This window comes from Zalophus californianus, chromosome 11, assembly GCF_009762305.2.
Source record: "Zalophus californianus isolate mZalCal1 chromosome 11, mZalCal1.pri.v2, whole genome shotgun sequence".
Lineage (NCBI taxonomy): Eukaryota > Metazoa > Chordata > Mammalia > Carnivora > Otariidae > Zalophus > Zalophus californianus.
The window spans coordinates 46,331,839-46,346,480 of NC_045605.1; the positions used below are offsets into that span (position 1 = coordinate 46,331,839).

At 40.7% G+C, this 14,642-nt stretch overlaps 1 protein-coding gene across 2 annotated transcripts in view; it reads right to left on the minus strand.

The window, feature by feature from the left end:
- The window catches only part of CCDC83 (coiled-coil domain containing 83), a 59,606-nt gene that overhangs the window by 11,669 nt on the left and 33,295 nt on the right, over positions 1–14,642 (minus strand). For both annotated transcript variants that reach the window (XM_027581420.1, XM_027581419.1), the window contains exons 6-7: positions 11,181–11,272; positions 8,364–8,432 (exon numbers count right to left, since the gene is read on the minus strand). In XM_027581420.1, coding sequence (XP_027437221.1) covers positions 8,364–8,432; positions 11,181–11,272 — 161 coding nt within the window. The remainder of the gene's footprint in view (positions 1–8,363; positions 8,433–11,180; positions 11,273–14,642) is intronic.

Below are 14,642 nucleotides of genomic sequence, written 5' to 3' on the forward strand. Positions count from 1 at the left end.
AACACTCTGAACAGAAAAGCGACTACTTTCTGGAAGGTAGGACGTGCGGAGAAGTGAATCCGAGGCGATATTCAGGAGGATAGACGGCGGGGGAGGGGGCCTCCGTCGGCCGCTTCTGGCAAGTGATAGAGCTGCAGAGCACAAAACCAGAACTTTTAGAAGCCGGCTCCGTGGAGGGACGTCGCTCCAGTGGCTAAGTGGGGGGTGGAACCCTCGCGGGACAGTGTGGTCTCAGGACCCTCGGGGTCACAGAAAGACCCGGGGTGCCTGAGTGCGGCAGAGTTCCCAGGTATCAGAGCGGGGAAGCCGGCTGTAAAGACGGAGCCAAGGCATGGGCTCTCAGCTCGGGGTTGCCATAAACTGTGATCCGCGACCCAGTCAGGCCACTGCCCCTCCAGCAGGGACCCAACAAGCAGCAGAGCTGGGGAGACTCCCCTTCCTCCCCTGGGAGGAGCAGCGCGGGAGCGCACTGCAGGGATCTGCTGGGTTTGGAGACTCCACATGGGGTCGGGTGCCAGAGATAGAAACGCTCGATCACAGGCCGGGTGAGCACGGAGTGCGGCCGGAGACCGGGGAGACGGGAGTAACTGCTTTTCTCTGGGGATGCACTGAGGAGCGGGGCCCCGAGTTCTCAGCTCCTCCGGGAGGAGATTGGGAGGCCACCATTTTCACTCTGGTCCTCCAAAGCTGTACCGAGAGCTTGCAGGGAAAAAAAGCTCCTGAGAGCAAACCGGAGCAGCTTGCTTAGCCAGGACACACAAGGGCGGGGCAATTCAGCCTCCGGCAAAGACATTTGGGAACCACGGCAACAGGCCCCTCCCCCAGAAGATCAGCACGAATAGCCAGGAAGCCAAGACCAAGTTTACCGACCAAGAAGAACGGGAGAACTCCAGCGCTAGAGAAATACTGCACATAGAATTCATGGCTTTTTTACCATAATTCATTAGTTTTTCAAAGTTAATTTTTTTAACTGTTTTTTTTTAATTTTTCTTTCTCCCTTTTTCAAACAACATCTTATCAATCCCTTTTTTAAAAAAAACTTTTTATTTTTCATTTTTAGAGTCATATTTTTATTCCTTTATAGTAGTTACCCTTATTTTTGGCATATATATATAAGTTGTTCTCTCTTTAAAATTTTGAGATACAATTTCTTCTAACAGATCAAAATATACCCTAAATCACTAGTGTATGGCTTTGTTCTAGACTCCTGCCTGATTACATTCTCTCCCTTTTTTTTCCTTTTTTTCTTTTTTCTTTTTCTTTTTAAATCTTCTTCTTTCTTTTTAAAAACAACTTCTTATCAATTCCTTCTATAAAATCTTTTATAATTTTCATCTTTACAGTCATCTGCCATCCCTTCATTGTATCAACCCTTATTTTGTACATATATAAGTCTTTCTTTCTTTAAAATTTTAGCAGGCACTTTCTTCTAACAGACCAAAATATGCCCAAAAGCTAGTGTGTGGCACTGATCTATGCACTAGCCTGAACATATTTGATCATATTCTGTTTTTGTTTTGTTCTGTTTTTGTTTGTTTTTATCTTTTTCTTTTTCCTTTTTTTTTTCTCTTCTTTCTTTCCCTTTCTTGTCCCCTGGTTTCAGGTCTTTTCTGATTTGTATAGAGTATATTTGCTGGGGACGTTGTTAACCTGTTAGCATTCTGTTCTCTCATTCATCTGTTCTCCTCTGGACAAAATGACAAGACGAAAAAAATCACCTCAGCAAAAAGAACAAGAGGTAGTACCGTCTGCCAGGGACCTAGAGTTCAGAATCATGACTTTAAAGATACTAGCTGGGCTTGAAAAAAGTGTGGAAGTTATTAGAGAAACCCTTTCTGGAGAAATAAAAGAACTAAAATCTAACCAAGTCGAAATCAAAAAGGCTATTAATGAGGTGCAATAAAAAATGGGGGCACTAACTGCTAGGATAAATGAGGCAGAAGAAAGAATCAGCGATATAGAAGACCAAATGATGGAAAATAAAGAGGCTGAGAAAAAGAGAGATAAACAACTACAGGATCACGAGGGCAGAATTCGAGAGATAAGCAATACGATAAGACAAAACAACATTAGAATAATTGGGATCCCAGAAGAAGAAGAAAGAGAGAGAGGGGCAGAAGGTATATTGGAGCAAATAATAGCAGAGAACTTCCCTAATGTGGGGAAGGAAACAGGCATCAAAATCCAGGAGGCACAGAGAACCCCTCTCAAAATCAATAAAAATAGGTCAACACACCGACATCTAATAGTAAAACTTACGAGTCTCAGAGACAAAGAGAAAATCCTGAAAGCAGCTCGGGAGAAGAGATATGTAACCTACAATGGGAGAAACATTAGATTGGCAACAGACCTATCCACAGAGACCTGGCAGGCCAGAAAGGAATGGCATGAGATCTTCAGAGCACTAAATGAGAAAAATATGCAGCCAAGAATACTATATCCAGCTAGGCTGTCATTGAAAATAGAAGGAGAGATAAAAAGCTTCCAGGACAAACAAAAACTAAAGGAATTTGCAAACACAAAACCTGCCCTACAAGAAATATTGAAAGAGGTCCTCTAAGCAAAGAGAGAGCCTAAAAGCAGCGTAGATCAGAAAGGAGCACAGACAATATACAGTAACAGTCACCTTATAGGCAATACAGTGGCACTAAATTCATACCTTTCAATAGTTACCCTGAATGTAAATGGGCTCAATGCCCCAATCAAAAGACACAGGCTATCAGATTGGATTAAAAAACAAGACCCATCAATATGCTGTCTGCAAGAGACTCATTTTAGACCCAAAGACACCCCCAGATTGAAAGTGAGGGGGTGGAAAACCATTTACCATGCTAATGGACACCAAAAGAAAGCTGGGGTGGCAATCCTTATATCAGACAAACTAGATTTTAAAACAAAGACTGTAATAAGAGATGAAGAAGGACACTATATCCTACTTAAAGGGTCTATCCAACAAGAAGATCTAACAATTGTAAATATCTATGCCCCTAACGTGGGAGCAGCCAGTTATAGAAGGCAATTAATAACAAAAGCAAAGAAACACATTGACAACAATACAATAATAGTGGGGGACTTTAACACCCCCCTGACTGAAATGGACAGATCATCTAAGCAAAAGATCAACAAGGAAATAAAGACTTTAAATGAAACACTGGACCAAATGGACTTTACAGACATATTCAGAACATTCCATCCCAAAGCAACGGAATACACATTCTTCTCTAGTGCCCATGGAACATTCTCCAGAATTGATCCCATCCTAGGTCACAAGTCAGGTCTCAACCGGTACCAAAAGATTGGGATTATTCCCTGCATATTTTCAGACCACAATGCTTTGAAACTAGAACTCAATCACAAGAGGAAAGTCGAAAAGAACTCAAATACATGGAGGCTAAAGAGCATCCTACTAAAGAATGAATGGGTCAACCAGGAAATTAAAGAAGAATTTAAAAAATTCATGGAAACCAATGAAAATGAAAACACAACTCTTCAAGATCTTTGGGATACAGCAAAGGCAGTTCTGAGAGGAAAGTATATAGCAATACAAGCCTTTCTCAAGAAACAAGAAAGGTCTCAAATACACAACCTAACCCTACACCTAAAGGAGCTAGAGAAAGAACAGCAAAGAAAGCCTAAACCCAGCAGGAGAAGAGAAATAATAAGATCAGAGCAGAAATCAATGAAATAGAAACCAAAGAACAGTAGAACAAATCAACAAAACTAGGAGCTGGTTCTTTGAAAGAATTACCAAGATTGATAAACCCCTGGCCAGACTTATCCAAAAGAAAAGAGAAATGACCCAAATCAACAAAATCATGAATGAAAGAGGAGAGATCACAACCAACACCCAAGAAATACAAACAATTATAAGAACATATTATGAGCAACTCTGTGCCAGCAAATTAGATGACCTGGAAGAAATGGGTGCATTCCTAGAGATGTATCAAATACCAAAATTGAAGCAGGAAGAAATAGAAAACCTGAATAGACCTATAGCCACTAAGGAATTTGAAGCAGTCATCAAAAATCTCCCAACAAACAAAAGCCCAGGGCCAGATGGCTTCCCCGGGGAATTCTATCAGACATTTAAAGAAGAATTAATACCTATTCTCCTGAAACTGTTCCAAAAAATAGAAATGGAAGGAAAACTTCCAAACTCATTTTATGAGGCCAGCATTACCTTGATCCCAAAACCAGACAAAGACCCCATCAAAAAGGAGAATTACAGACCAATATCCTTGATGAACATGGATGCAAAAATTCTCACCAAAATACTAGCCAATAGGATCCAACAGTACATTAAAAGGATTATTCACCATGACCAAGTGGGATTTATCCCTGGGCTGCAAGGCTGGTTCAACATCCGCAAATCAATCAACGTGATACAATACATTAACAAAAGAAAGAACAAGAATCATATGATCCTCTCAATAGATGCAGAAAAAGCATTTGACAAAGTACAGCATCCTTTCTTGATCAAAACTCTTCAGAGTATAGGGATAGAGGGTACATACATCAATATCATAAAAGCCATCTATGAAAAACCTACAGCGAATATCATTCTCAACGGGGAAAAGCTAAGAGCTTTTCCCCTAAGGTCAGGAACGTGGCAGGGATGTCCACTCTCACCACTGCTATTCAACATAGTATTAGAAGTCCTAGCCACAGCAATCAGACAACAAAAAGAAATCAAAGGCATCCAAATTGGCAAAGAGGAAGTCAAACTCTCACTCTTTGCAGATGATATGATACTGTATGTGAAAAACCCAAAAGACCCCACCCCAAAACTGCTAGAACTCATACAGGAATTCAGTAAAGTAGCAGTATATAAAATCAATGCACAGAAATCAGTGTCATTCCTATACACCAACAACAAGACAGAAGAGAGACAAATCAAGGAGTCGATCCCATTTACAATTGCACCCAAAAGCATAAGATACCTAGGAATAAATTTAACCAAAGAGGCAAAGGATCTGTACTCAGAAAACTATAAAATACTCATGAAAGAAATTGAAGAAGACACAAAAAAATGGAAAAAACGTTCCATGCTCATGGATTGGAAGAACAAACATTGTGAAGATGTCAGTGCTACCTAGAGCAATCTACACATTCAATGCAATCCCCATCAAAATACCATCCACCTTTTTCAAAGAAATGGAACAAATAATCCTAAAATTTGTATGGAACCAGAAGAGACCCCGAATAGCTAGAGGAATCTTGAAAAAGAAAAGCAAAGCTGGCGGCATCACAATTCCAGACTTCCAGCTCTTTTACAAAGCTGTGATCATCAAAACAGTATGGTACTGGCACAAAAACAGACACATAGATCAATGGAACAGAATAGAGAGCCTAGAAATGGACCCTCAACTCTATGGTCATCTCATCTTTGACGAAGCAGAAAAGAATGTCCAATGGAGAAAAGACAGTCTCTTCAACAAATGGTGTTGGGAAAATTGGACAGCCACATGCAGAAGAATGAAACTGGACCATTTCCTTACACCACACACAAAAATAGACTCCAAATGGTTGAAAGACCTAAACGTGAGACAGGAGTCCATCAAAATCCTAAAGGAGAACACAGGCAGCAACCTCTTCCACCTCAGCCACAGCAACTTCTTCCTAGAAACATCGCCAAAGGCAAGGGAATCAAGGGTGAAAATGAACTATTGGGATTTCATCAAGATAAAAAGCTTTTGCACAGCAAAAGAAACAGTCCACAAAACCAAAAGACAACCGACAGAATGGGAGAAAATATTTGCAAATGACATATCAGATAAAGGGCTAGTATCCAAAATCTATAAAGAACTTATCCAACTCAACACCCAAAGAACAAATAATCCAATCAAGAAATGGGCAGAAGACATGAACAGACATTTTTCCAAAGAAGACATCCAAATAGCCAAGAGACACATGAAAAAGTGCTCAACATCGCTCGGCATCAGGGAAATGCAAATCAAAACCTCAATGAGATACCACCTCACACCCGTCAGAATGGCTAAAATTAACAAGTCAGGAAACGACAGATGTTGGCGGGGATGTGGAGAAAGGGGAACTTTCCTACACTGTTGGTGGGAATGCAAGCTGGTGCAACCACTCTGGAAAATAGTATGGGGGCTCCCCAAACAGTTGAAAATAGAGCTACCATACGATCCAGCAATTGCACTACTGGGTATTTACCCCAAAGATACAAATGTAGGGATCCGAAGGGGTACGTGCACCCCAATGTTTATAGCAGCAATGTCCACAATAGCCAAACTGTGGAAAGAGCCAAGATGTCCATCGACAGATGAATGGATAAAGAACAGGTGGTATATATACACAATGGAATATTATGCAGCCATCAAAAGGAATGAGATCTCGCCATTTGCAATGAGGTGGATGGAACTGGAGGGTGTTATGCTGAGTGAAATAAGTCAATCAGAGAAAGACATGTATCATATGACCTCACTGATATGAGGAATTCTTAATCTCAGGAAACAAACTGAGGGTTGCTGGAGTGGTGGGGGGTGGGAGGGATGGGGTGGCTGGGTGATAGACATTGGGGAGGGTATGTGCTATGGTGAGCACTGTGAATTGTACAAGACCGCTGAATCACGGATTTGTACTTCTGAAACAAATAATGCAATATATGTTAAGAAAAAAAAAAAAAAGAAGAAGATAGCAGGAGGGGAAGAATGAAGGGGAGTAAGTCGGAGGGGGAGACGAACCATGAGAGACGATGGACTCTGAAAAACAAACTGAGGGTTCTAGAGGGGAGGGGGGTGGGGGGATGGGTTAGCCTGGTGATGGATATTAAAGAGGGCACATTCTGCGTGGAGCACTGGGTGTTATGCACAAACAATGAATCATGGAACACTACATCAAAAACTAATGATGTAATGTATGGTGATTAACATAACAATAAAAATTATTTAAAAAAGATAGTGAGTTTTCTTTCATAGATAGTATCTGAGCACAGGTTGGGTGACTACCTCTGGATAGAAAGGGAATTTCAAAGTAGTGAGTTTGCACATCTTCTGTAGCACCCTTGGAACATCTAGACCAAAGATTATCTACCTCTTTTATCCAATAACATGCTCTCACACTTCACCCAAGAGCTAAGCCATGTACTTGATTAATCTCTCCAATGAATATATATATACTCATGGACATCCTTTCATTCAATAACTATTTAGTGAACATAGATTATTTATTAGTTCTCATGGACATATAATTGAAAAGGCATAGCCTGCTCTGTGCAGTGAAGAGACAGATGCATAAACAGCCAATTTCAACATATTTTAACAAGAGTTATGAAACAAGAGAGCACTGAGGAAAAGGACTCAAGACTTTCTGGGGGAAATACAAAATGATTCAGAAAGAAATTAATCATCAAAGTCCGTGCCTAAACGGAGAGTTGGAGTTTTCCAGGTAGATGAGTGTAAGGAGGGAAGGCAGAGGGCCTAGTCTGTACAATGTAAGGAAAACAGGACAGTGCCTCATAACAAAGAAGGTCTAGAAGTCCAGCCATGACCACATTCATTGAGAGCAGTATTGCAGCGCTGGTATAGGGAGACGGGGGGAGCTGAGTCTCAGGCAGCACATGGAGCCCACTTGTTCCCACATGTTCTCCAGAAGGAGGTGTGAAGAGAGCCTGATGACCAAGGTAGGAGAGGACGTCGAGACTGCAGTGGGCAGGGACATCTTGACCACTGGCAAATGGCTGTAACTGTGGATTCGGTGTTGGCTGCAACATGATGTCCCAAAGGCCAGAGCAGTCCATTCAGAAGTCACCAGTGCAGGGAGCAGACAAAGGCACGTCCTGTACAGATGAAAGGCAGGGGGAGCAAAGATCCAAAGGAAACCCACAGATCTGAGCCCTCTTTAACGACATGCCCCACAAGAGGGTATGTAAGCCCCACCTCCTTATACAATAGGGTCCATCTTGGAGAAGAGCAGGGGGAGGTAGGGAAATCTAAATGACTGAACATTTATGCAAAGGAGACCACGTGTCATCCTGAAAGGCAATTTAAAAAACAGCAGAGAATGAGGTTAGAATGATCCTTTAGCCTTCCTCCCACCACCCAGAAGGAAGTACGGTCTTGAGGAAGACCAGATCAATTTTAGGGTATAAAGAAGCTTCATACATTTGAGTATATTACATGAATTAGGATGCCAAAAATGATTTCTGGTTGTTATTGAAATTATTGATGGTATTCATTGAGTAATGGCTTGTAATAAGATTAGGATTCCACTTGAATTTTACTTTACCTCAGCTAGTCACAGTTCTATGCTTTTCCCATACCTTCAGCTCATAAATAAAAGTCCTTTCCAGTTCAAAAAAATGAGAAAGAAGAAAAATTGTTTTTTAAAATTCCACCTACCTCTCTTTTCAGCCAGTTATTCTCCCAGATCTCTCGGTAGCTGCCCTTGTCAATGAACCGTATGGCATTCTAAAAGAAAGTTTCTGTATTAAGGGAGACTTTGCAACATGGCGATTCACAATCAACTTATCTGATCATTTTACATTATGTTTTGCAATTACTCTGGAAACATATCTAAGAACTCTTGCTTCAGTTGTTCTTTACTCTCATATTATTTTTTGCTGGTTCACACTGCCTAATACAGGTGATTCAGAGAACTGGACAATAGTTATCCTTTCAGTTGGGCTTCCATTGTGACTTAATCTGATTCCCATGGTGAAATCAATCATTAAGTGATCTGCTCCATAATTAAGGTGGCTGAACTGCAGCTGTCAAATATTCTTCATGTTTTTGGTCACAGACATAATCCAACATAGAGTAAAGCATGAATAGATTCTATTACTACCTTTTTAATTAAAAAGACTTCTGTATGTCAATAATAACAATATACATATTTACAAACTTAATAGCAAATAATTTCAGGGTAGCTGGACAGTTTCCTGGAGAAAGGCATTTTAGATGAAGAAAACAGGAAAAGCATTACTTTCTCAATAGGTTCATAAAATGTAAATTCATTTTCAATTCTTATTTATTTATAGTTTTCCCTAAAGGAACTTTATAAAGGATGAAAGATTGTATTTATCTGTGAGGTACTTTTATATGGATACCACTTTACAAATTCCACATTCAGTAACTAAAGGGCACAACCTAAGGAAGAGAAATTAAGAAAAATCTTATAGATCATAAAAGCAGACAGAAATAACTGAAAAATATGTTAAGAATAAGTTTATCTAAGTCTTTAGAGTTGGAAGATTTGCAATAATTTTTTTCTTCAAATCATGCTAATTAAACTAAGGGTGCGCCTACATTCCTTAGGAACCAGGAACTTTTATACTCCAGCTGCAACTGGTGACTCTAAAGTGTCCTGGAACACAGAGTATCATTTGAACGAAAGCAGGATACAGCTCATAACTGAAGTTGGCTAATGGCTTAATTTACTAAGAGTGGAGCAGGGGTTTTCAATTTTGGGCGCATGTTAGAATCTCCTGGACACTTGGACAAATCCAGAAACCAAGGTGACATCGCAGGCCAATTACATGAGCATCTCTGAGTCACCACATGAGTTAACTAAATTTCTTGGTGACTCCAGTACACAGCCAAGGTTGCACAACAGTGGATTATCAGAAGCGAAACATATGCTAAAATAGCCAGATAAAATGGGGAAAATTCATTCACGTGTGTGAGTGTTAGGCATTATGTAGAGAAAAGAAAATGTATAGGGTAGTGATTAAGAGCATGATCTGAAGGAGACATCTAGAATCGAATCTCAATTCTGCCACTTGCTCTGGGAAAGCCACAAAAATTTCTCTGTGTCTCGGTCTTCTCATTAGCAAGTCCCTGCCTTATAGGTTTGTTGAGAGACATAAATGTAAACTGCTCAGAACAGTATCTGGAACAGTCTTCATTATATATTGAATATGTATATTTGAAATATATTTGATCTACAGATGCATTTTTAATCATCTTAACTATGTTCATATCATTTTATCGTTGACTTCACCATTTAGTCGTATTCCGTCACAAAGGGGCTGAATTTCATGGACAGATAAACTATTGGTCAGTTCTCCGTAATCCTCTATATTTGGATAAATCAGTAAAAATCATGCAGTAGGATAGTAACTGAAAGAACAACTGAACTAACAGTTAAGCAACAAACAGTAGCAACTGAAATTCAGTGAAGAACTTTAGAGAAGACCAGATGTTTATGATTCTGAAGAGAGATTCTAGATCAAGAGACAGTCCCAGTGGGGGCCTCACTAACCGAGGAGATAGTCTACAGACAGGGAAGGAGAGTGAAAACAAAGGGATTAGAAAACATATAAAGTTGGAAATTATATCTCAAACTTTTTTTTTAAGATTTTTATTTATTTGTCAGAGAGAGCGCTTGTGCATAAGCAGGGGGAGTGTCAGGGCACAGGGAGAAGCAGACTCCCTGCTGAGCAAGGAGCCCAACGCAGGACTCAATCCCAGGACCCTGGGATCTTGACCAGAGCAGAAGGCAGACACTTAACTGACTGAGCCGCCCAGGTGTCCCTCAAACATTTTTTTATATCCCAAAATTTTAAAGCTCTGGCCATGTAAAGTGTACTCTTTTAGGTTTGGATATATATGACAGTACTTTTTTTTTTAAGATTTTATTTATTTATTTGACAGAGAGAGACACAGCGAGAGAGGGAACACAAGTAGGGGGAGTGGGAGAGGGAGAAGCAGGTTTCCCCGTGGAGCAGGGAGCCTGATGTGGGGCTCGATCCCAGGACCCTGGGATCATGACCTGAGCCGAAGGCAGACGCTTAACGACTGAGCCGCCCAGGCACCCCTATGACAGTACTTTTTAGACAAATCATATTTCATTCTATAATGCGTCCAAAAACTTTTATTTAATAATTTGTTGTAGCCATTATTATTACTTAAAAATAACAATAATAAATTACTGAGCTCTTGTTCCTTATGAGACACTATGCTACTTAAATCATCTCATTTAATCCCCATCCTATTCTTTAAAGGTAAATATCATTATTGACCCTTTTTTTTTAAATTAGGAAACTGGAGCCCAGAAAAGTCAAGTAACAAATTTAGTTTATATTCCCAGTAAGTGGTAGAACCGTGATTTAAACTAAACTGCCGAACTTCAGGACTCAAGTTCTTAATCATTATAATATGCCACAGGAAAAAATAAGGAAAAACTTTTGTTTTGTTTTTAAGACAACTGAAATATACCTGTGTGGCCCATTCCTTCTTTTGATCCAGTTGCAACAAAGTTTCTCTGATTATTCTCTTTCTAGCATCTTCCAGAGTGACTTTATAGTGTTCTTTGAAAAGAAAATTAGAAGCTTTAACAAGACTAATCCTAGGGAAAGTTATGCTGCTTGTAAATTTTATTTCCATGATCCTCTCATCTTCTTTCTACATACTTTTCACCCAAATTTTCAGGGTAAATTTTTACTGAAGTATCTAGTACCTCCAATTAGAAGAAATGCTCCAATAATTTACTAACACCTTAATGTGAATTAGCTAAAATGATATCTCACCTAAGAATATTTGTATTTTCAAAGGATTGTCTCTCCAAAGGGAAAATTCCCAATACTTTAGGGCAGCCATCTACCTTGCATATCACACACTTCTGATTCCACAATGGAAATATAAAGAAGATTTAATTATCTGCATGAGAAGCATCCTGTACCTCTGACTCCATCTAACTAAATTTCCAGTGTTCTTGGCATATGTTTTCTTGGGCAGGAAAGACAGAGTGAGAAGAGGAGAGAGGGGTGAAGGGGCCATGAAAGTCAGCCTCTGGTTCTGAGTTGGGCTCAGGGCAAGAGAGGAGGACAGATATGAAGATGTGCAGGATTCTTTATTCTCTAGATTTTCTGATATCATAGTCAGGATCGAGAGAGCAAAGGATCATAAAATTTTAGGCCTTGAAAGATGCTTAGTGAGCATACCCTCAACACCTCTGTTTAAGGAAAAGTGAGGTATAGTGACATTAAGACTGCTGTAGAGAGTGGAGAGGAAGAAAACTAGTCTAACTTGAAATCTGGAGAGTAAGAAAATGGAAGTCTTCGTTTTTCAGCCCACAGATGCCCATCCATACAACCTGTATACTTTTTATTCCCATTCAGAGTCATCACTTGAATATTTTAATCATTCCAATCTCATTTCTGATAGAATTTGTTTCAATTCAGGACCTAGTCCACTAGACTAAGGCTGGATGTTTATTTGAAACTTCTACCCAACAAAACACAACAGGCAATCCAAAAGTTGCAATGGATCAGGAGTTTAGTTATAATGGATTTTTCATTCTTAGCATCTGAAAGAAATCATTAACCTGGAGCTTGATAAGATTAAATATTCTTTGCTGCAAATCATAAAAAATAGATGATCAAATATGCTCTGACTAAAGTTATAGCTCTCTCTAGTGCCACATTAACACTGACAAAGCAACAAAAATACCCAACTTGTTGCAAGTTCCATATAAAATTCTATGGACTGTTTATCTTCTGAAGAGCAGAGTAACCAGCACAAGGGAGGATGTGAAAATCTCATTGCTAGTTTTTGTGATTCACATGCTGCTCTCAGAAACAACTGTTAAACATGCATTTGTGAATACAGCCAAAGAAGCTAAGAGTATGAAATGTCTCCTTCTCATAACAGTTGGAGACGTTGCTACTGGGAGCATGGGAGACTCTGGCTTTGTGCCTTTAAAGTTCTGGCTGCTCAGACCCCTGTCTAATGTGGCCACTTCTCAGAAGCTGATGGCAAAGCCATGCGGGCTGAAGCTTGCTTTGCATTGCTCTGCCTTCCCTGCTGTGTCTGGCTCCGTGTTGCTCTGCTCCCCCACAGTTTTCCTGGGAGTCTCTTGCCCACTTTTCACACACTTGTCAGTGTCACACGACCTCACCGTGCTGACCCTCTCCTGTGGGGAGGGTGGTGTAGCCTCTCTTGTGAGTTCTCTTGGAGATCACCAAGGGACTCCCATTTTACAGATGAAGAAACTGATGTTCAAAGAGGTAATGTTACTTTTTTATAAGTGCATTTGAACCCAAATCTTTTAACTCATGATTAGTGTACAAAGAAATTTTAGAGATTCCTGTCCTGTGTGCCTGGTGAAGGACAAAAGTAAAAATGCTCTGTGAACCTGATATCTAATGACTTATCATACCCCCACACTTTCTGTATTGCTGGGCCTCACTAAGGTCCCCTTTCCTTTTACTGAGAGATAAAGCCTTGTCTTGGATGGATTAGTGACTGTGTTTCCTATACCCACTATCCCAAAATCTCCTAGCCAAAGTTCAGGGAAGCAGCTCTAGGTGCTTCCTCCCCCTTCCCCCCAGAGCTCAGGGATGGTCCTGAATAAGGCAGGATTGGAGAGCTGACCACAGAATGGCTGACCGATGGCCCATGAGGAGGCATGGACAAACGTCTTCGCTCATCTTCGTTAGGTAGGTGATGACACCAGCTCTTTAGAATCTGGGCTGGAGAAAACTGCAAGAACTGGTGTGTGGGAAGCCAGAAGAGAAGGAGGATGGGACAGAGCAAAACAGAGGCACTATGAAGGGGACACAGCCCAGAAAAGACAAATGTAGAGAGGAGCCATCTCTGGGGCCACCACCGATTTGATGGGCTTCTGTTTCCATCTTCAGTCTTCCCATTCCTCACTGCGAGTGTTATATTCAACAAACATGACCATGGGACATCAAACAAACGTAGCTTTATCTCTTCCCTTTAAAATTCATACTGTGAGGCTAGTAACTCTCTCAACAAGATATATGGCAAATTTTGTACTTTTCTGGATCCTTTGTGATAATAAGAGGCCCTCCAATCAGGAATTAATGTATCCAGTCTTTTGTAATAATTAAAACTTTAAACTCCATTCAAAGCTATGGCTATTCCCTTCCCAACCTGGACGTACAACTATTTCCTCTGATTTGAGTTTCTATGCCTCCTCCCTCAGGGTTGAAGAGAAGCATGGAAAGGGGCAAGAAAGCTCTCATTTGACAGATACTATCTCAAGCTAATGTGGCACTTTCTAGTTCTAGCTGGCACTTAGGGTGGATTCCTTTTCCATGGGGCTGTTTTATAGGTTCTTCAGAGGACCACCCTCCTCATTGCTAGTTATTTCACCTGTGGTTCCTTGATGCAGGGGCTGTACTGTCCTTGAGGCTGGCTAACAACTTTTCCGTTGGCCTCTGGCTCTCAATCTATTGCTCCCTCCCATACATGCAGGCTCCTATTTCTCTGTTAGGACCCTATCTCGAAGATCTAACAGGACTGTGTACTCGCTTGCTCTCATAGCAGATTCGTAGGAAACACTTTCATGCTTTGCTGTGACAAACTCTGAGAGTGCAGCCTGCTGCAGACTGAATCTTTGTGCCCCCCTCCCCCCAGTTCATGCATTGAAACATAATCCCCAGTGTGATGGTATTTGGAGATGGGGTCTTTGGGAGGTCATTAGGTCAAGAGGGGGGAACCGTCATGAATGGGATTAGCACCCTTATAAAAAGAGACTCCAGAGAACTCCCTTGTCCCTTCCACTAAAGACGGCTGTCTATGGACCAGGAAGTGGGTTTTCACCAGACACCAAATCTGCTGGCATTGATCTTGAACTTCCCAGCCTGCAGAAGTGTGAGAAATAAATTTCTGTTGTTTATAAGGCACCCATTTAAGGTATCTTGTTATAGT